We start from the raw sequence: 22,869 nt of genomic DNA on the forward strand, positions 1-22,869 counted from the left end.
AGAGAGAGAGAGAGAGAGAGAGAGAGAGAGAGAGAGAGAGAGAGCATACAGAAGATATATGTGGTTCACCCAAGTGCGGGCTACGTCCACAGAAAAGCAGCCACGCAATGGCTTAACACTTCAAACTTAAGGTAATTCACAAAGGACTTAGAAATCCTTAATAGTTGTTGCACATGATTCTCTCGCTACCTTGCACTTCTTGCTTCTTTCACTTCGCATTTTCATGTGTAGAAGAGGCATCCTTTTATAGATGCAAAGGAGCATCTATGGACTGCCCTCTCACATGAGAGGTAACAGCCCATGTGTAGAGGCAGGCGTTCACCCTTAATCGGCCACTGGTCATTGACCGCTGCCCACCAGTCATTGACCACCACTATCCGGCCATGATATTTTTACGAAAAGAAAATTCCAATGAGTCCAAAGCTCGAGATCGAGTATTGATTTTTGGTTTTTTGACGAACGATTTGTCTCGTTTACAATGGCTTCTCCTCATAACGAGGGCTTGACAAATGAAGCTCCATACTTGACAATCTTCACCTATTAAGGAGTAGAATTTGCCTTGGGCAACATTGGTGCATCGTCTTATTCACATCCAATATACTCTCAATAACCTTTACCCATCAAGAATTGGTCATCTTGAACTTACAAACATGAAAGTTGTTCTTGTCCAACTTTCGTCGCTCTTAGACATGTTTGTAGAAAATTAAAAATCTACACAAATCTGTAACACACCAAACATAGTGTGTATACCACAACCTGTGACCACAATATGCATACATACATCCAGTAGCTAAGACTAGGAGTATAAGTCCAACTAAAGTTTATAGATTGAAACAAAGAGATTCTTACTAGTGCATAATGTGTCACTACATCGTAAACAATGTCTCTAGGATAAATAAAGTCAAATGCCCCATTAACAGATACCAGCTTGTGTGAAGCAAAGTATATTGAGGCATTACCATGGAGATTTGATCTACAAACATAGGACTACACAAAGAGGACTTGAAACCTAGCATACAAGAATGTGGTGATGCAAGTAGCTTTCATAGAGATGGTTAAGTGTGTATAGTGTGTATAGCTCACATACCTTGGAAATGACCTAGGATGGACAACAAATTACCCCCATTGGGTCCATGACCAGTAGTTTGCCACCACTAATTACACTGAAAATCAAAGCACATTAACAGCAAGGAATCTAGTATTTCATGCTCGCACAAAGCACATTGAAATGCCTTACCCATTTTATCAAGAAGAGAGACTCTACTGGAGAGATCAGCTCAGCTTAGGTATCAACACAAGACAACCTTGCTCATGCATTCACAAAAGCTTTGCCTCAAGAAGTTCATAGCTTTTTGCAGAGTATGGGCTTCCTCCCCTTTGTGGATTAAACTATGTCCATAGGGCTTGGCACTTTGATGTACCCAATCTTGTTCCTCGCATCACTCTGAAGGGGGGTTTGTTACCATACTATTTTAATAGTGATGTAATTTTTCAGGAAGTATTTTCCCCTGCGTTATCTATGTGCCCATCATTCCGAGCCTAGCTTTTCTTTGTGCCTGCACATTGATTAATACTCCTTCCTGCTGTGTGCCACTGAACTTCCTCTTCTCTGTGCTCTATGTGTGCAATCCGACAATCCTGATTCCAACAAAACCCATGCGAAGTATAGCTTGCATCCAAAGTACTTTTCAGGTTGCTAACAGACTATCTAGAGTAATGACTCCACAATGACCTCTCAAACCTACAAGAAAATTCTCCTCTAAATGCGGCCAGAACCAAATATAAGCCAAGAAACTCAATCCCAGCAAACTCTCTAAGCCTCAACCATTAATGGCATTCTCTATAGCCTTCATCAAAATAAACTTCCCTCAAGAGTTATCTGAGATATCAATAACATCATAAGATTTACATTCAGGATCATACGGTGTATTTTTTCGAAAAAACTCGTGTACCTTACCCTTGGCAATTGCAGCCAGCAGCCATTGAGGGGGGCCCAAAAAATAAAAAGAAATAATACAAGCTGCAGATGGGATAGTATGTGGCAAACCCTGTACCCGTCAACCTTAGGCTGGATTCATAATCCACAGGGGACGGCGGCCCTGGATCAGTAACCCTGCCATCAGCCAATCAACATTAGCCGAGTGGTTCCTGCAGCTTGGCCTGCCCACAATTTTAACTGTAAAAGGTCGCTGCCACGGCTTTCTGAGAAAGAAACAAGAGGGAGGGGGGAAGCACCTTCTTCTACACCAACCGCTTTGTGCCCCACAGTGGAGGCACCCTCTCTGCCGCCTGGTCGACGGGACCAAGCCTTTATAAAGCCAGAGTTCCTACCCACAACATAGAATTGCTTGGTAGAAGGAAGCACTTTTATCCTCCACTCCTAGCACCAGCTGGAGCTCCATAGCAAACATGCATCCGCTCATCAGCAAAAGGTCCCAAGGTAACCAAAATTTTCAGGGTGGAAAGCACACCAAAAGATTCAAAAGAATGCAAGTTTTTTAAAGCATGTCTCATTTCCTGAGCTTCACAGCATATGGACAGTTTCAGTCATCACAAACTTTTGCAGCCCCTCCAGCTAGCCAGAATATTGATGCAATAAGTCTGAAAACTTGAGTAGTGAACTCAAACTGGAACTTAGGAAAAAATCGTGTCTTGCCAGATATCATAATCGTCATGAACTGCGGCACATTGGGCAGTTACAGCATGCTTGAACTGTTGGTTGTACGCAAGCGTAAAGCCCATCACCAGCCACGCCATCCATTCTGCCCACCATAACCCAGCACAACCATCAATTTAGTGGGTGAAAAGCACAAAAACATCCAAAGTGGAATTTAAAAAGTTTGTTGCCCAGCTGTGGTAAGTATAAAGTATCAAGTTCCTGTCACCAAGCATGCCATCCCCATTATGGCCAACATAACCGAACTGAAAAGCAATTTTTAGCAAATGAAGAGCATAAAAGTATCAAGCACTCAGTCTCAAACAATGTTGTCCAGTTACAATAAAAACTCACAATACTCAGCATAACAACATTAAAACACTTAGAATGCATATAATTAAAAATACAAGACACAGTAAAAAGACTAATGCAGTAAACAAAGCCAACCTTGAGACAAAAGATAAGATTCCATATGCAATCAAGTCTTCCAAACTACTAATATGATTAAAAAAGAGTTGCAAGTGACTATTTTTAAAACCAAAATCCTGGCAGTTTTTGGAAAATTCCTGGCAGTGGAAGGATAGTGCCCACAGCACTCTTGCCTCCAGCAATGCAGCTTTCCAAACACATCCAACAGATACCTCGAAGGTAACTTCCATACAAGCCCCATTTCCCAAGTTCCAATGCATGGATGTAAGAGCACACACAATTAGATAAAAGAGTTGCGACCCCATCCAACCAGGCACACTCACCCTGAAAATCTTTTACTACTAATGAGTCAATTGCACACATTCAATATATCTCCACACTGTCTACTCAAAATATGAAAAATTCTGCTGCTCAATGAAGCCTTGCAATATGTATTCCCATGCTGTATTCACCCACCTACGAGTACAAAAAAAGGGGAGGCTGCCAGTATTGCGACAATTACTATCTCTTTTCATCAATATCTCATCTTTCAGCCTCGTTCACTTTTATTGAGCGCCCATCCACTTGGTAACCATCAAGGGCACCAATTGCAGCACACATTTCCTCAGGTGAAGACATTGAAACAAACCCAAATCCTCTAGATCTTCCAGTATCACGTTCTCGCATAACTCTGGCCTCTAACACAGTACCGTGTGCACCAAACAGCTGACCAAGGCTCATGTCATCACTAGACCATGGCAAGTTTCCTACATAAATTCTGTATCCCCTTGGAGTTCCAAAAGTTGAACCACCTCCATACGACGACCTCCCGTAGCCAGAGCTCCCATAGCTGGGACTTCCATAGCCAGAGCCATAATTGGGGCTGCTGTAGCTAGAGCCCATACTAGTGTTGCCGAAATTTCCAGAAGATTCACTGTTTCCATAACTAGGAGCTGACTGAGTATTACCATATGTAGACTGAGAGCCATACCCTGGAGTTGTTTGGCCACCTGCATAACTTGGAGAAGAACCGTCGTACCCTGAAGAGGGCTGGGTGCCCCCATATCCAGACCCGGGTGCAGTAGTTCCGTAATTAGAGGTGCTTCCATAGTTGGGAGTATCTTGGTTGTTACCATAGCCAGTGCTGGTACTATTGTAGCTTCCAGGCGACTGAGTACTGCCATAATTGGGAGACGATTGAGGGTTTCCATAATTTGGAGGTGGCTGAGAAATTCCCGATGTTGGAGTGCTTCCGTATGGGGATGTAGATTGCGCACTACCATAGCTGGCTGGTGCTGTCCCAGAGCTACCAGGACTCGCTGTACCCCCATACCCAGGGGCTGATTGAGAGGAGTTATAGCTTGAAGAGAAACCACTACTCCCGGTTGATTGGGGATTATATGCTGCACCAGGGGTACCACCATAGGATTGGGCAGTCCCATAGCTAGGCCCACTGGTACTAGTGCGAGTAGCTGAAGGGGACCCATAACCTGGACCACTTGCACTTGCTGGAGCACCAGGTCCAGTGCCATAGCCTTGACTGCTGCCGCTTATAGGCCCAGCTGAAGGCGAACTGTAGCTTGGAGCACTGACACTTGAAGGGGAAACAGAATTGTAACCTCCTGTCGCAGGATTTGGAGAACCAAAGCTAGATCCACCAGTACTCACTTGGGCAGCTGAGGAAACATGGTAGCTTGGACCACTAGCGCTTGTAGGGGCCACTGTAGAGGAACCATAGCCTGGACCAGCAGAACTGGTTGGGGAAGCTGCAGAGGAGCCATAATTTGGAACACTAGAATTTGCAGAAACACCAGAACCAGTTATATTCTTAGGGCCAGCTGTAGATGGTTTATAGCTCGAACTACTGACACCTGTAGAAGCAACTGAAGAAGAGCCATAACTTGAACTCATAGTGCTTGAAGGGGCATTTGAAGTAGGACCGTAGCTGGCACCAGTAACACTTGTGGGAACAGCGGTAGTACTGCCATAGCTAGAGCTTGTGGTTGCAGCTGAAGGAGTCCCGTAACTTGAAGCGCTGGCACCCGTAGGGATGGCTGAAGTACTGCCATAGCTTGAACCTGTCGGTGCAGCTGAGGGAGTTCCATAGCTTGAAGCACTTGCATTTATAGGGACTGCAGAGGTACTGCCATAGCTAGAGCTAGTGGTTGCAGCTGGAGTAGTCCCATAGCTCGGAGCACTAGCGCTGCTAAAACTTGTGCCAGTTGAGGGAGACCCATAACTTGAAGCATTAGCACCTGTGGAGCCAGCTGGAGGACCACCATAACTTGGATTTGTTCGTGCAGCTGAAGGAGTCCCATAGCTTGGACCACTAAGACTGCCATAGGATCCTCCAGAAGAGGGGCCATGGCTTGAAGTTCCAGTACTAGGGTTGCCATACGGTGATGAAGGGGTAGCTGATGAGCTAGTAGGGTTTGTAGGAGTGAAGGAGCTGGGTGTGACGGGGGCTGCTGTCGGGCTACTCGGATTGCTTGTGGTAAAAGAAGAGCTTGGGGTAACAGGTGGAGGCCCACTAGCGTTGCCAGTGGCATAAGATGAGTTAGGTGTAACTGGAGGAGCCATGGTAGTGGAGCTATATGAAGACCCACCTGCAGAAGACCCACCAGAACCATAGCTTGAGCCAATGCCAGAAGATGCACTAGCCCCATAACTGGGAGTACCAGCTGCAGACCCACCGTATGATCCCCCACTTGCAGATGCACCAGCACTGTATGACGGAGCCCCGGTCGAGCCACTAAAACCTGTGCCATAGTTGCTCCTTGGCTGGTAATCAGAGACAGGCTGTGACCGGTTGCGGTAACTTGGGCGGTTTCGCCGCCCACCAATTTCTCGTTCATGAGGCCGCTTCTCAACAAAGTCCATTCGAATGCAGCGGCCCTTGAACTTGTGGCCATCTCTTCTCACAATTGCCATACAGGCATCCATCTTCGAGGCGAACTCGATAAACCCACCAATACCCTGCGCATTCAGGTCTGGGTCATCTGTTAGCTCCAAGCTCTCAACCGTCACCCCGTCCAAGCCCTTAAACCAGTCTAAAAACTCTTCACGATCCAGGTTAGGGGGAAGGTTCCATAGCTTGAGCCTTTTACCAACAGGAACACCTTCCACATGAGGGATTTTGTAGAAGTCGGGGTCTAGAGCCAAAATGGCATTCCTTCTCGTGGCTCTGCGCGGAGTGACGGAGAGAACGCTGATAAACCTGGCAGGCGAAAAGGGAACTCTTGCTTCAATGGAGACCTTGCGACAAGAGAAGGCAATACCTGGCATGGAGGCTCTGCAGACATGGGTGGAAGAGAATCTCTTCTCTGACGAGGTAGAAACTTCTGTAGAGACAGGAATAGAAGAGGCACTTCCGGATAAAAGAGAGGAGCCCGCCATGCTTCCTTCTGGTTTCTTGCCTGTGAATGAAAGGAGGCGTGTTCGCGCTCGTCGTCACAGAAGGCACCTCGCCCCAGTGAAGGCTTGCTTGCTGCCTGTGGATATCTTCGAGATACTTAATCACACGCTTTCACACTCGCTTGTCCTTCGAAGACCTAAAGGCCTTGACCAGTGCCAAATGGCTCCTTGATTTGTAAAGAAAACAAGTGATTAAATCACGAGGCCTGCCACTTAAGTGATGCAAACACCAAAAAAGAGTTTAATTAATAGCAAGCTTTAGTGCAAGAATGGGAGAAAATGTAAAGTGATCTTTCTTCTAAAGAGAACATGCAGAAAGCTTTAGCAAGATAGCAAGAGATAATCAAACTACATGTATCAACATACAAAAGAGCCATGAGTTGAGACAGTGTGGACAACCCATAAGGCTATTGGCACTTGTCTTCCCATAAACGAATAAATCTTGCAAAGCATCCAAACACAAACATCCACAACCCCAAGACAGAATAGTTTGCAAGAATTACCTCTAGAGAAAACATTGCAATCATATTTCTTCATTTTCATGGGATCCCCCCCCCCCCCCCCCCCCCCAAAAAAACTCACAATAGTGAGTGTACATACAGTAGAAAAAGCTTACATAGGAAGCCATGCTCCTGCCAAGCCAACCTAGATATAGCTACCAAATACATTGGGTGATATAGGATGCCACCTTGTGATCGCCATGCAACCAATGCTCAAGAGAACTAGAATAGGCTCGAGCCGTGTCGTAGCCTTCCTCTTGACCGTTAAGTTGGGGCAAACAACACATCGACACCCATCAAGCATCACCTTTTCTTCTTCTTTCTTTTTAAGACATTAACAGTGAGGATTAAAGGTCCTACCACGCTTACCATATGGCCAATAAGATCTAGCTTCTACACTTCACTTACAGCAATGTCATTGAGTTTTCATGGGAATTTGTGGCATGCACGAATTTACATACTACTTTAGTATAAATTCACTTTTTCCAAGACTTGCTTAAAACATAGAAAAGGTTTTAGAAGTACTCTTGATAAAGCACACACCAAAAGATTACTTCTTGAGAGTCCATATACATATTTATTGCAAGTCATTCTAAGGATAGTACGATATTTCCAAGCGTACTACCTACACCAAAAACCTACAAAGAGATAGTTACATCCACAAGGTACTCAAGTATTTTAACCATAACCACGTTGTAGCTGTACGCTTTGTCGTACGTGTCAAAGCTAGTAACTTGCTTGTGCACTGTGTGCGAGCCTCGAAAGGCTTCAAATACACAACTAGAAGATCCTAGCAAGCTCAAAGGGGCAGGGGTGTGTCACTCACCACTCAATGCTTCCACCGTGAAGGATCCTGTGTTGCAAAGAAGAAGGAGCTACCGTACGTGTCGAAGCTGGGAACTTGCTTATGCGTTGTGTGCGAGCCTCAAAAGGTTGCAAACACACAACTAGAAGATCCTAGCAAGCTCAAAGGGGTAGGGGTGTGTCACTCACCACTCAATGCTTCCGTCATGAAGGATCATGTGCTACGAAGAAGAAGAGAGCTGTCGTCGATGTCGATGCCGCCGCAATGCTCTCTCTCTCTCTCTCTCTCTCTCTCTCTCTCTCTCTCTCTCTCAAGCATACACACACACGCACACCTGTGAGCACACGAAGGAGAAGGAGACAGATATGGAGCAAGAGCACTTATTAGCTTACACCTCCCAGAATGAGGATTTCTAGGTCAAATGGATCTTTTATAAGAGTTTGGTCCATTCACACATGGACGTCCACAGTGGCCGGTCGTTGCAAAACTACTGTAAAAATAAGATAAGTGGTGTGCCTCTCATTGGCAATCACCTACACACCTATTGGACCGACAAGCCCGGTCCATGACTCAATCAAATAAATAATATGCGTCCGTCGAAGGCGATACGATGTCCGTGAGGGTTAACATGCCCCCCTTCCTGATGTAGATTCCATCCTCGAAAGCTATTGAGATGAAGTACGCTCGTCGAGGTGGAAGAGCATCCGAGATTGAATGTTCTTAGCCTTCTCCGATCATTGCAAATCAACCAAAATTGACACAGTAAATGCATTCTCATATACACTTAAAAAGCATATGCAATTGTAGGCAAACAAATTGATTGGTAACAGAATATTAAACAATTTGTCAGCAATAATCATTAAACTGTAATATAATCAAACGCATAAACGGTTGTAAATGTGAGAAACTAAACAAGCATGGGGTTGCTATTTAACGCTTAAAAGGCACTAGAGGTCAACTATTAATACCATGGGTAAGCTTATCAATTTTCGCTGGTCAATTAAGCTATTTAATCGTGAGAGCCAAGTATTTCATGTCCGAGGGCTGACTAGAGGCTATACCTAGAAGACCTTGTAGTTAAGCTATGATAAAAGGAATTGCTCATCAAATCATCGCCTGACTTATTCCCTTTTCTTTGACCCCCCAAAGTCGTTTCACATTGATTCAGTTTTGATGTGTGTGCTTATTTTGTATGCCTTGGGTTTTTTTCTTTTCAAGGAAAAGCGCCCACACTGAGAACCTCTAGGGCTCTAGTACCATAGGCGATACATGTGAATGAAGTACCAAATCAAGCTGGGATTTCTCTTCCAGCTTAAGATTTTACATTGTGGCACTTTTGATTTTTTTGTTTGTTCGTTTTCAACATTTAATTTTGTAACTTTGGGGGGTCATATAACACTGTTACCCTCTCCAGCCTCATCACTCTTGTAAACTCCCTTTATAATACTTAAGCTAAAGGTCAATAGGGACTAAGCTCACTAGAAATCCCTAGTATATTGCACACAATGTTGCCTAAATCGAATTAAGAACCAAAAGTAACCATTAATTATTAGGAAGGCATTCCCCATGGTATTAAGAGAAGATCTCCTAACTTGGTCAAACTAGCTTAGTCAAACTGCTGGATTCTTAAACCTAGACAAGGGACTATGACAAAAAATTATATAGAATCTAATGTTTAATCTAAGCAAATGTACGGAATATTGTGCTACCAATCACATTTAAAGCAAACAAACATGGATGCAAAAACAAAGACAAGGGACAATGCTAAAGGTCAAGAAACACCTGTTTGTGTTAATGATCGCACTTGATATGAAGAGTGAACAAGAGAAAGATTCCATGAAGTTCCAAATCCTAATAACAGCAACATGTTCCTGTACACACTAGAAAACACAAAAAATACATCTAGGAGGCACATCTTTGGGAAGAGGCACCGTCCCTTATTGAACATAATTAAACAACATAAGGAACCCTAACCTAATTATTTGCACTCTCCCTAGAGAGTCAAGGGAACATGATATTGTAGAGGTTGGGAGGTAACCCTAAGGCTAAATCCCTATCCTCGTTTTCATGAAGAAAAACGAAGTCATCATCCGTGAGACCATATGTGCCATCCATGTAATCATAGTTAAAGAATATGATGTTAAAGAATATGTCCGTTGTGCTATGGGCGACCGGACATTGACTATACTATGTTGTAAATATACTTTAGATAATAGTTCAAAGTGAAGAAGAGTGAGAGCAGCACATAGAATGGCTGCTGAAAGGTAACGATTGTGTGTGTGTGTCTCGATGTGTGTTGGTGTGTGTGTGTAGTCTTCTTTCCTACCTTCCCCATCACCTGCGCACTCTACAAAGTGGTATCAGAGCTCAGTTTAAGGAGCTACAGTCAATACACAGATTTCTGCAGCTCTGGAAAACAACAAAAAAGAGATCCCTCACCTGAACTCGGAATACAGTGATCCAGGAGTCTATCTTTATGTTTTTTTGGGCATTCCGGACGCATTGGCATACTCAAATTTACCAAAAACAGAAACTTTTTGTACCAAACAGCCAGCTCACACAGGCATATGAGATTTCCAGTTTTGCGCTCGACAGTAGATTTACAGGTTACAGGTGAAGAATTCAGCATTTACACAGGTTTTGGAGAGCAACATAGAGCTCTTGCATCATGATATTGTGTTATCAAAGATTATGTTTGGTTGTTGTGGGTCCGTTATTGACAGCCGCCTATGTAAGAAAGGTTGTGGAAAGAAGTTGAGGCAGTTATATTGTCAGATTGAGTATTTTGTGGTTATGTATGGATATGTGGTAAATGTATTTTGCAAAACTGCAGTCTTTATGAGGGTCGAGTGAGGTTTTTTGAAGCCTTGCCTTGGGAGCTTTGGTACCTTGGCAAGGTGGGTTAGGTACTGGAGCGAACTCCCGACTGGCCCCGCTAAAGACCTCATATGTCATTTACGACTATGGGAAGAAGGTGGATGTATGGATATGTGGCACAGGACAGCGTATGGATTGCTTTTGCATACAGGTCCATGTGGACATTGTTTTAGAGTATTTATGCATAGTATTGAGTCAGTCTGTGGCAAAGTGAGTAAGTGGATTTTCCCTTGGCAATGAGAGATTTTCTGTCAGTGTTTATGAGCACTTTGGTTGAGATTGTCACTTGAGATATTGTCAAAATACAAACGGGACTCTGCCGAAATTTTGTCAAAATCCTTTGGAAGAAATTGAGAGAGTAAAGATGGCAAAAAGTTCAACTCAAGTCACACAGATTGTTGGAGAGAAGCTGACCAGAGAGAACTACAGCATATGGTCTTACAGGATGGAGAACTTTATCATCGGCAAAGGTTTATGGGACTACATTACAAGTGAACAAGAGTGTCCCCAGGTTGGTTTGGAACCAAACAGAGAGAATGTTGAAGCGCATAAAACATGGCAAGCAGGAGTAGAAGTTTACAAGAAGTGGATCGAGAATTCAAGGAAAGTGATGCATTGGATTTCACTATGCATTAGTGACTTCTTTATACCACATGTGAAGAAGGCTCAATCTCCAAAGGAATCATGGGAGATACTAGCAAGAATGAACAGCTCCAATACAGGAAGATCTTACGAGCATTAATGTTGAAGTTCCAGATGATGACTTAGTTTCAGTGACATTGAATGGTTTGGGACCGGAATACAAGTCATTGGATACATCTACATTTGTTCGAGGACACATGCCTGATTTTGAAGAGTTAGTAAACCTTTGTTTGCAAGAAGAGGTAAAGTTAGGCAAGTCAGGTCCTTCTAAATCTAATAACAATTCCAGAGATCAGGTTTTTTACTCTAGAGGTCGTGGAAACAATAGAAGTGGAAGAGGAAACTATGGTCGTGGAAACAATGCTGGAAGAGGTCAATGGCAAAACCAACAAAGCCAAAGTTACAATGATTACAGCCAAAGAGGCAGGGGGAGAGCCCGACCTCGTGGACGTGAAGGTGGACGATTTGTACATCCTCAAAGAGATGGATATTGTAACAGATGTGGTATTTATGGTCACTTTGAAAGAGAATGTTACACAAGGCTAAATCAAAATCGTGATCGTGGTGGAAGAGGCCGAGGTTATGGCAGACATGGAGAAAACTTTGTTGGATACAATCCTCATGATCAAAATATATATGACAATAGATCGAGTGGACATTTATTTCCTATGGAACATGTTGTTGGAAGCATGGTGGAGCCACATCATACAGATGATTGGCATTTAGATAGTGGTGCCACAGATCATATGACATATCATGGTGAATGGTTTGACAAAAAAGAGAAGTTTGAAGAGGATGAGTTTGTCGCTATACAGGTGATGATACTATGCATCGGATTACGCATGTTGATTCAGTTCCATTGCTAGAAAAAAACGGGACATACAACACATTGGGAGATGTTCTATATATGCCTTCAATCACAAAGAATTTAGCATCAGTTGGACAAATGACAGATCAAGGGTTGCAAGTCCATTTTAATCGTTATGGATGCTTCAAATCAGGCAAGATATTGGCACGTGGAAGAAAGAAAGGTCGCTTGTTCTCATTGGAAGCTGGAGATCCATGTTTACACAACGGTATGTATGCAAACAAATCATCCACTCAAGATGATTGGGCAGAGTTATGGCATAAGAGGATGGGTCGTGTCAATTTTAGAAGACTAAAGCATATGCAATCAAATCAAATTGTAAGTGGATTACCAAAGTTTGGCAGATTGAATTTTGATCATCTTTGTGAAGCTTGTCAATTTGGAAAACAATCTCGTTTACCATTTCCAAAGAAGGGTAGAATTAGCCAAAGTCCTTTGGAAATTGTTCATTCATATATTTGGGGACCTTATGATCATTCTACGCCGAATGGTTGTCGATATTTTATCACATTCACAGATAATTACAGCAGAATGACATGGGTTTACTTTCTAAAAGCAAAGTCAGAGGCATTTGAGGTATCCTTGGAGTTCAAAGTTATGGTTGAGAAAGAGAATGGTTGTCAAATTAAATGCCTACTTACAGATGGAGGGGGAGAGTACATGTCACGCAGTTTTGATGATTACTTACGTGAACAAGGCATAAGAAGACAGATTACTTGCATATACACACCACAACAAAATGGAGTTGCTGAGAGAAAGAATAGAGTCATAGCAGAGATTGTAAGAGCCATGATGAATGAGATGAATATGCCATTAACATATTGGGCTGAAGCAGTTCATACAACAGTACACATTATGAATCGAACACCAATAGCTTCCATTCATGAAATTTCACCTTATGAGAGACTTTATGGGATCAAGCCAACAGTTTCCTACATGAAAGTTTTTGGATGTGTTTGCTATGTTCATGTGCCAAATGAAGCAAGAAAGAAGATGGAGCCAAAGGCAGTGAAGTGTATATTCTTGGGCTATCCAGTTGAAAAGAAAGGTTACAAGTGCTATGATCCTACGACAAGACTTATGTCAGTAGAGATGTCAGATTTTGTGAGCATGAACCATGGTATAAACCAAAGCCAGTGATGATAGAAGATGAGTATGAAGAGCAAGAGAATGTGCGTCATGTTGTTGATAAGCCAAGACCATCAACAAGAACTATTTTAGGACCACATATGGAAAAGGAGAGTACAGGAAGTGTCAACCCATGGAGTGATCGTTTGTGAGATAAGAAGCAAGACGATAAAGGCAAGAAGAAAGTGGTTGAGGAGAGTTCTGGAGATGAAAGCCTCAATGAAGAGCAGGGTTTACCACATTTGAGGACACCTGGTAGTAAGCATGCTGAGAAATATGTACCCCCATATACAAGAGTTGAAGAGAAGAGTGCACCACAATTGAGAAGATCAGAGAGGGTGCGTTATCCAGTTGATAGATTGACTTATAACAGTTACATGCGTAAACATTATGCATACATGGTTTCACGTGTGCAACATAAAGAGCCTATATGTTTTCAAGAGGCAATTGGAAAATCAGAATGGGAGTCAGCTATGGATGATGAGATGGATGCTCTTGTGAAGAATGACACTTGGGATTTGGTTTGCTTGCCAAGTGGAAAGAAAGCAATTGGTTCAAAATGGGTATACAAAGTCAAGTGCAAGTCAGATGGTAGTGTGGAAAGATACAAAGCGAGGCTTGTTGCTAAAGGTTATGCACAAACAAAAGGTCTTGATTATGATGAGACATTTAGTTCAGTCGCAAAGATGACAACAGTCAGATTGGTGATAGCAATGGCAAGTATGTTCGGTTGGAAGTTACGACAAATGGATGTCGATAATGCATGTTTTTGAAGCATGTTGATGGAGAGATCGTCGTTATTGTTATCTATGTTGATGACTTGATTCTCACTGGAAGTCATGATGATCAAATGTTGCATGTCAAGAAGAGTTTGTTGAGAGAATTCAACATGAAGGACCTTGGTGAGTTGAGATATTTTTTTGGGAATTGAAATTGTCGACACTTTATCAAGAATTTGGATGATACAAAGACAATACGTGTTGGATATGCTTGAGAAGTATGGAATGACAGCGTGCAAACCGGTTGATACACCTCTTGATCAAAATGTGAAGTTGATTGATGATGGACATTACATTGAGGATGTCACTATGTATCGCAAGATGGTTGGAAGTCTTATTTACTTGACAATAACAAGGCCAGATTTGAGTTATGAAGTGGGTGTTGTGAGTCAATTCATGCAAAAGCCATGTAAAAGTCATCTTGATGCAGTGAGACCAATTATGAGATATGTGAAAGCCACTATTAGTTATGGAATGTTTTATGAAAAGAATGGGAAGCTTTGTCTTTATGGTTACACAGATGCAGATTGGGCAGGAGATTTTATGGATAGAATATCTACAAGTGGTTATGCATTTTCCATTGGCAATGGTATGATAAGTTGGAGAAGCAAGAAGCAATTAACTGTAGCATTATCAAGTATAGAAGTTGAATATCATGGAGCAGCTTTGGCAGCATGTGAAGAGTCATGGTTGAGAGTACTTATGGTAGACTTTGGTTTTGACTATCTTGACAGTGTCATTATATATTGTGACAATATTAGCAGCATCATGTTGGCAAAGAATCCAGTTTACCATGCTCTCACTAAACACATTGAGGTACATTATCACTTCATTAGAGAAAAAGTTTTGACAGGTGAGATTGATTTAGTGTATGTGAAGACAAATGATCAAGTTGCGGATATATTTACAAAAGCTCTTTGAAAGGAGAAGTTTTGATACTTTCGTGAAGCATTGGGAATCCATCATATACAAGCTCATTCTGAGCTTGAGGGGGAGTGTTAAAGAATATGTCCATTGTGTTATGGGCGGCCGGACACTGACTATACTATGTTGTAAATATACTTTGGATAACAGTTCAAAGAGAAGAAGAGTGAGAGCAGCACGTTGAATGGATGCTGCAGGGTAACGATTGTGTGTGTGTGTCTCGATGTGTGTTAGTATGTGTGTGTAGTCTTCTTTCCTACCTTCCCCATCACATGCGCACTCTACAAAGTAGTATAGTTGTAAATACTTTGGATAATAGTTCAAAGAGAAGAAGAGTGAGAGCAGCACGTTGAATGGCTGCTTGCAGGGTAACGATTATATGTGTGTGTTTCGATGTGTGTGTGTAGTCTTCTTTCCTACCTTCCCCATCACCTGTGGACTCTACAATCATGTAACTCTTTCTCATCATTAGAGGAACAAATGTTCACTAAGAACATCACTAAACGTTTATAGTCATCTTGGTCAAGAGGGTAAGTTTGTGCAACCGGAGAGACATCCTCTACTAAGTATGGATCAGTCGTGGTCAAGAGACGTATCAGCCATTCTAACTCTTCTAAATTCCTCTCACATGCTAGCGTATTTGCCAAATCCCATTCACATGCAAGCACCGGGTAGACTATGTGAAACACCTGTGCAAAGTAAAGAGGGTACCTCTCCCCCAAGGTAGGAGTGGATGACTCTATCATACTAGCCATACCTGTACACATAGATAGATGATGGTTAGACTGTAAATATTATAAGGGTCATGTCCTTGTGCATAATGTGTTTTTATGATTTTGGGTCATATATTAGAACTCGTAGGTTTCCAGCTTTTTGTTTGGTGGCTCTTGCTCTTTTACTTTTTTATTTATGTTTTTGTGACTATAAGGCTATTTATATATGTTTCCTAAGATTGGAAGATTGAGAGGTCAGGGAGGAAGATTAAGAGCAAGTGAATGATGGATGTCAGCAAACACTCTCCCTTTCCTTGGTAAATGGGCTAAGCTAAATCGGGCAAGCTGGGCGGACCCGAATTAGCATTAGAAATACGGAGGTCCCACTGCCCGCCGGCCGCCCACTGACGGACCTCAAGCTTGGCGGTAAGCTATTTTTCATAGGGTTTTCGGGTCCGAATGACCGCATGCATCGACCGACCGCAATCGGTGCTTCATTAAGTGACCATCCGACCGGCAGAGTCCATGAACAGACTCTAGCTCGACCGACAGCATCGCGTGGCTCACAAGACTGGCCACGGCCGTCCGGCCATTGCCCGAACTAGCTGCCCCGCGTGCCCGAAGTTCCCATTTACCACATTGCCTGACAAGAGCTCTATCCCACGTCCATTTTCTATACCCCCTTGCCCACTAAACTTCATAACCATTTGGGCTACACCTTGGAGACCCGTATAATCCCACCGAAATTGCAGCAAGGATAAAAGTAAAAAATAATAGGAGCTTCAAGGCTTCGATAGGAATTTCTAAGCCGACCAGCAAGTACCCCTGAAGAAAGCTTCTGCAACAGCTAGGCTTCAACTTTCAAGATCTTTGTGAAGACGAGCTTCATTTTGGTGAAGAGGAGCTTCACAAACTCTCTCTCTCTCTCTCTCTCTCTCTCTCTCTCTCTCTCTCTCTCTCATGCAATAAATCCTAAAATTTGCAACCAAGCACAAAATCTTGCAAATAAATTTTCTATCATCAATTGTTCTCGTGTAAAGAGGTAGACGTTGGCATTGGAGAGTCTCCAAATTGCTAAAACCTCTCCATGTGTGAAGACTTTGTGACAAAGTGTATGAGAAACACCGCACGCTTGGGCTGTCGGAGTATGACCAAGATGGAAGAGAAAGCATTAACTTTTTGCATAAACTCTTTTATAGGATATCTTTGCATATTGTTGCATGTCATTATGCCGCATGGAATAAAGCCTGATTGCACAACAAAAAGGGGGATAGAAGCACTTGTTTGAGGGGAGGATACGAAGTCAAAGACCATGAAGCAGTTGAAAGCAACAGCAGAAGCTACAAAGGCAAGAGACCTAACAAAGGATCAGTTCACATGGTAGAAGACGAAGAAGACAAAGGAGAGACCAACCTTGTCTTTTATGAAGACCCATTTTGAAGATGCAGCCTCTCTACTTGTAGGGGAGGACTTTTATTTTCCTGTGTGGATTTTATCATCTTGTGTGGATTTTATTTTCCTGTGTGGATTTTATCATCCTATGTGGATTCTACATCTTCAGTACCTTGTCATAGTCCAAACCTCAAGGGGAGGATTGTAATGTGAGCTTTGTCCTAAAGTGTGAGGCAAGGAGAGGAGAGTGGATTTATCCCACATACTGTGGAGCAAGGCTATAGAGCTATTTAAAGCTCATTTCATGAATGAATAAACACAACTCTATTTTGCACTACATGCTCGTCTATGGTGATCTTGTGCTAAGCTAAGTCAATACTCAAGATTGTGTTTATGAGTCCAAGCTAATTCTATCTTCGAACCTAATTCACTTGAGTGATAACCTTGCTTACATACACACTCACACATTGATGCTATGTTTCTCTTTCATCCACCATAGCTAGCACGATCCAATTCCCAACACTTGGGTAGATCATAGCTGTTGGAATGACGTCGTCACCTTTTGAAACCAATTGTTCCAAGTTGTCATAGGTGAAGACTTTGACCAATAGCAGTTGACTGCCCTAGGCATTTCATCTAGTTGCAAGGGTGGAAAGGTACTCTCCCATGATTTTATTTGCAACATTGTTGTAGGTGGTGAACTTACAACGAGAGGTGAAAACTCTTTCTTGTTTTCATGGATATGTACAATGGTACGTGGAGGTTGTGTCGAAGCTTTTATTTCCGTATATGAATTGCTGAAGAGCAAGAAGTTTCATTCATTTTTTCTATGGGTGAGCTGAGCAAAACAAGCCTTTCTTGCTTGGGAACCCATACTTGCTCCGAATCCAGTGTATAATGTGGGACGGGTGTCTAATCTCACTTCTATCTTATTGCAGACGTGGCGGGAACCACGAATATAATTGTCAATCCATGGGACGAAGCTGACGTGACTAGTGCAAAGAGGCTACAAGAGGTTGTCAATCTCTTGGAAAACAACAAACAACTCGCATCTAGCTCAAGCTTCACTCGAGTGACTGAAATCACCAAAAGCCAATCACTCATCGACAAACAAATCACATCCGTTACATCATCAAATGACATCCAAATGTAACAAAACTTCTAGGACAAGTTTATAAGACCTAAGCACACATGCTTATGGTCTCCAATCCCACTTTAGGTCAAGTGCAAAAATCACAATTATTAACAGCAGTGGATTTTTTACCTAGTCGTTTTCGACCCAGAATGTATCTAAGTGCTTAGCAATAATGCCCCAATACCCCGCCTATACTTAGTTCCTTAATTTTGAAGTGTAGATTCCTACTTATGATGAAATAAGGCCGCGGGTCGGCGATGCCAAAAGCTACGAAATATTGTGAAATGCATACGTCAATGCGTAGAGCTCTTACCTGCGGTTGTAATGCAACAGATGCGACTACAATGTGACAACCGGAGAGGGGGTAGGAAGCACGAGAAGGAGAGAAGTGAGCACCGTTAGATCACACTGTGTATTTCATTATCCAAAACTTAAAAATAATTTACAATTGGCTTTTATATCTTAGCCAAGGTTTTTGGTGGTCAAAACTAGTAATCTAGGAGCTCTAACTAAAGATGGGTAAAGACAGGTTGATACAATCTAGAAGCTTGTAGCCCCAACTCATCAATTACAAAGTTTATCTAGAAAATAGGAGTTACAACATTCTCGATTTATCAAAATAATAAGTGTTTTTACAATGAGAGCTCCAAAAAATTATATCCGAGTTAGCTTGCTGCTAACATTCCCCCCCTCCTCGCCTATGTCGTCCCTTGACACAGCTTATGGGCTGAAATAGTCTTTGGGTTGACGGTTGGCGAGGCGTTCTTTAAGTGAATGCAGAGCCTTTTCATATCTGATCTTTCTCTCTTTGTCTGGCACCTGCAAAAACTTCATAGTGACTCTATTTTTAAGCTCGATTGCGGAGTAGCCGACGAATCTTGAAGTCAGGTTACTGATCACTAGCCCAAAAATCTTCGTTCGCCAAATGAAAAACTCTCTGTAGAACGCTTTCTCAAACGCCAACATATTATGGTAAGGTAAGAATATGCAGCGGGGGCGTAGAAGCCATAGAGGACTACTTTGGAAGGTTGGGCACTGAGGTCGTAGCATAAACCCTTATTGCCCTCAAGGAAAGACATCCACGGGGCTCTTGCTTGCTCTGGCTCATGAAAAACTTCAATGCAGGTAAGCAGCATTCGGCAAATTTTGTAAAGCATAGCACATGAGAGATCCGAGAGACTTTTGAAGAATGACATGGCGCCCAATTGGGTTTTCACCATGTAGTCCTCTATCGGCGTTCCCTTTTTTGGAGCTGGCAATCTCGGATAATTCAGCCATGTAGGCCGCTTCTTTGTTATTGCCTCATGTGCTTGCCACGTCTTTACTCTTGGTACATGACAGAAAGTTGGATCCTTTTGAAGTGTTGCAGGTGCTCTTGTGAACAGAATCATGTATGTAGGATTCTTGTTCAACCAGCTCTTTCTCCACTTGGGGTGGAATTTATCTATGCCTTCTATTTGCATGTCTTTATAAAGTCTTTCCTTGACCTGGAGCAGCTCTACCTTTATTAAGGGATATGGCACTGATTGATGATGTCATTGTGCATTGATTTGATTGGGAGTGAGTTGGGTAACATTGACAGAGTGAAGTACTCTCAACTCCCAATCCATCGCTGCTTCCACTGCTCATCTATCTCCTGGGTAACCTTTTCTTTAAGTACATCTTCCTCAGCTTTTGACAGCTGGACCATGGGCACTTCATCAGCTTCTGATAATGGTACTTGTAAATCTTCGCCATCTAGCCCTTCTGCTGGCTGTGTTTCCATCTCAGCGAAAGAGATTGAGGGAATATCAATATGTGGCTACTCTGACGTACATGCTTCTTCCTGCATCTCTTGATGTCCATCTCACAATAGCTGGTTGACTCTTTTTAGCTCGGTTATTTCCTTGAGCAGCTCTTCTTCTTGTTGTACCCGCATTAATTCCAGGTCTCGGCGTTGTGATTGCTCCAGCTTTAGCTCTAGCTTGAGATCTTTATTCTTTTTCTCTAGTGCCTTGTACACTTCGTCGATACCTTTGATCGAGGCAACTGAGGGATTTTATCTTATCTGTCGCAAAAAGGTTGCTTGATCGTTGATCCTTTGCTCTGAATATTGCAATGAAGCATTTGCTACGTCTAGCTGTACTTGGATCTTTTGCACTGACATAGTTGTAGTTAAAAGTTCGTTAGTCACCTCTGTCAGCTATTCGTCTTTAGTTTTGCAAGCATCTGTCAACTTCATGAGTAGTTTACCTAACTCTTCCATTTCCTTTTGCTGCTTGTCTCTTGCTAGCTGGTGTTGTTCAGCCTCAGCTTTCAATTCTTGGACTTGGCTTTGTAGATCAGTGATGACATTTAATCTGTCCTCTAAGTCCCCTTGGAGAGTGTTGATCACCATCTCCAATTCTTTAGCCTTTGTACTTCGGTTAAGTGCTGTTGATCGTAGTTTTTCTGTCATATCCTGCATTTGCTTTGCATATTCATTGACTTGCAGAATTACCTCATCATTTGCCTGCCAGTCTTCATTTCTTGTGAGCTGCCTAGACGTTTCAACAGTCTCTTGTGATTCTCTTGGTGGGGTTGTGGTGGATGTTTGTTCCTCCCCTTGAGGCTGTGCTTGGGCCTCTTCTGCTTTGTCTGCTTGAGGATTCGTGGATGCCTTAGTAATTTCTTGTTGGGTGGTGGTAGATGGGGTTTCCCTTGTTTCCTGTTCCTTTGTTTGCTCAAATTTTGTTGACTCCTCTGGTCCAGGACTTGTTGCCCTTTCCGGCTCGGGTTCTTTTGCTTTGGCTTGCTCTGGAGTAGTTGGTGCCTATTTTGCAGATTCTGCTGCTTCATTTTGTTCAGGCTCTTTTTCTTTAGTGGGCTCACTTGTGTGGTTCTATCTGTTGATGATGGTGGTGGGCTTGGCATGGGGTGGTCGTGTTGTTCCGTAGAAGGTGAAGATGGTCAGGGAGACATATCACTTTTTTCATAATGGGTCTCTCCTTGTGCGGTTGCTTCTTCTGCTTGTTTTTGCTGCTTCGCAACATCTTTATCTTTTCTTTCGGCTTCTTGAGCTTCTTTTAGATTCAATGCCTCTGCCTCTTGATACACTCTTTCCAATAGATCCTTTGGATCTTCTACTTCTCTCCATGTAGGGTGCTTTGTTCTTGGTCCTTTCACTTCTATAGGTACCCACTTTGCAGGGTCCTTGCCTTGAGCTTGGCGGCTTCGTTCATAAGAGTGCTTCTCTCTCTCAAAACTTGCCTGCTTCTGCTGAGACTCCTCTTTATGTGCTACCAATGCTTTTCTTTTCATCTCTTCAATGAGGGCTCTTCTTTCTTCATTGTCTGAGCTTTCGCTGCTATGTCTTTCTGAAGAGCTCTCGGTAGAATCTTCATCAGATTTGTAAGTTCTTTTGGTGGACATTGTGGCTCAAGCGGATGGTTGTGCAGACACTATCCATGTGTTCTGATTTGGGACATGTGGTTAATTGTCTGCCATGCCAATAGCATGGTAGGCAATTCTTGTGAGTACCTCAGGTGCTCCTAGATATGTTATCTTACCCTCTTTTTTTGTACCCTTCGGTGTAGATAACACATACTGTGCATGGTCGATGGGTTGCCTAGTTGTCGACTTTAACACTTGTGTAAATGTAGTCGCAACTGCATGATTAGGTGTTGTATATCTTGGCGATCTCTTTGCGAGAAAGTGGAAATGTTGATGATATAATCTTGCAGGTTCTTCCACTTGTTTCTGGATGAGGTCAACAAATGTTGCAGCAGCAGTCTCTTTGGTGAAAGTGCCTGCTGTTTTTCTGTCTCTTGTCCTCATGGTCATCCCTTCTGTCGGCAATTTGAGAGCTTTGGCTACTATCTCTTTTGTAATGACCACTTCTACCTTGTTCCCTTGCTGGTTAGAGATTTGGGTTGTTCCATCTTCTTTGATGGTGGATAGGAGCTCATAAGCTTTCTGAAAATCTACTCCACATGGCTCTTGTTCGTAGAACTCTTTGAGCCCAAGCCTTCTGTTAGCCTCTTTTGTCTTTGACTTTGCTGCTACATCATAGACCTCTTTTGGCAGAAGTTGTAGTTCTACCTTATGTCCTTCTTCACTTTTGAATCTACCTGTGAAAACCGTTGTGTTATTCTCCTCAAGCTGTTCTTTAGACAGATAGGTCACTTTGGTCGTCTTTACTGAAATGGGGTCCAGTTGGTATGGTGGTAGCTCTTGCAGCTTCTCCTTTTCAGAGACCCTCTTCTTGGCCTTCTCTACAGCTTGCATGGCTCCTGCTAAGTGAATAGAGTGTCAAAGTTAGAAAATTTAGCAGATTTCGCCCTGAAATGTCCTTTAGTCTTAATTGCTGACAAATTGAGTCCAATTTGCTTCGAATCAATTTTTGAACATGCATAGATACATAAAAACATGTAAAGATCAAAATCATGAAGTCTAAACAAAAAATTGCAAAAAAGTAAATAATCACGATTATTTACAGCTGAATAATTTTGTCAACTTTTTACAAATTTGATAATATAGGCTTGAAGCATGTATCAATTAGATAGTCTGAGTGGAGTGTGGGCTCATTTGGGTGCACAGAGTGAAAATGGTGCCAGATTTAGGCTTTAGGACTCTGAAATAGTAGATGTAAAGGAATTTTGAGATTTTGA

General features: G+C 42.5%; 1 protein-coding gene across 1 annotated transcript; it reads right to left on the reverse strand.

The window, feature by feature from the left end:
• Positions 1-3,404: 3,404 nt before the first annotated feature.
• Positions 3,405-6,583, reverse strand: LOC147461363 (uncharacterized). The gene has a single exon (XM_086508933.1). The coding sequence runs from the start codon at positions 6,458-6,460 to the stop codon at positions 3,608-3,610; it is 2,853 nt and encodes a 950-aa protein (XP_086365059.1). The 5' UTR covers positions 6,461-6,583; the 3' UTR covers positions 3,405-3,607.
• Positions 6,584-22,869: the final 16,286 nt, after the last annotated feature.

This window comes from Adiantum capillus-veneris, chromosome 3, assembly GCF_014529385.1.
Source record: "Adiantum capillus-veneris isolate H3 chromosome 3, ASM1452938v2, whole genome shotgun sequence".
In the NCBI taxonomy this organism is placed as follows: Eukaryota; Viridiplantae; Streptophyta; class Polypodiopsida; order Polypodiales; family Pteridaceae; genus Adiantum; species Adiantum capillus-veneris.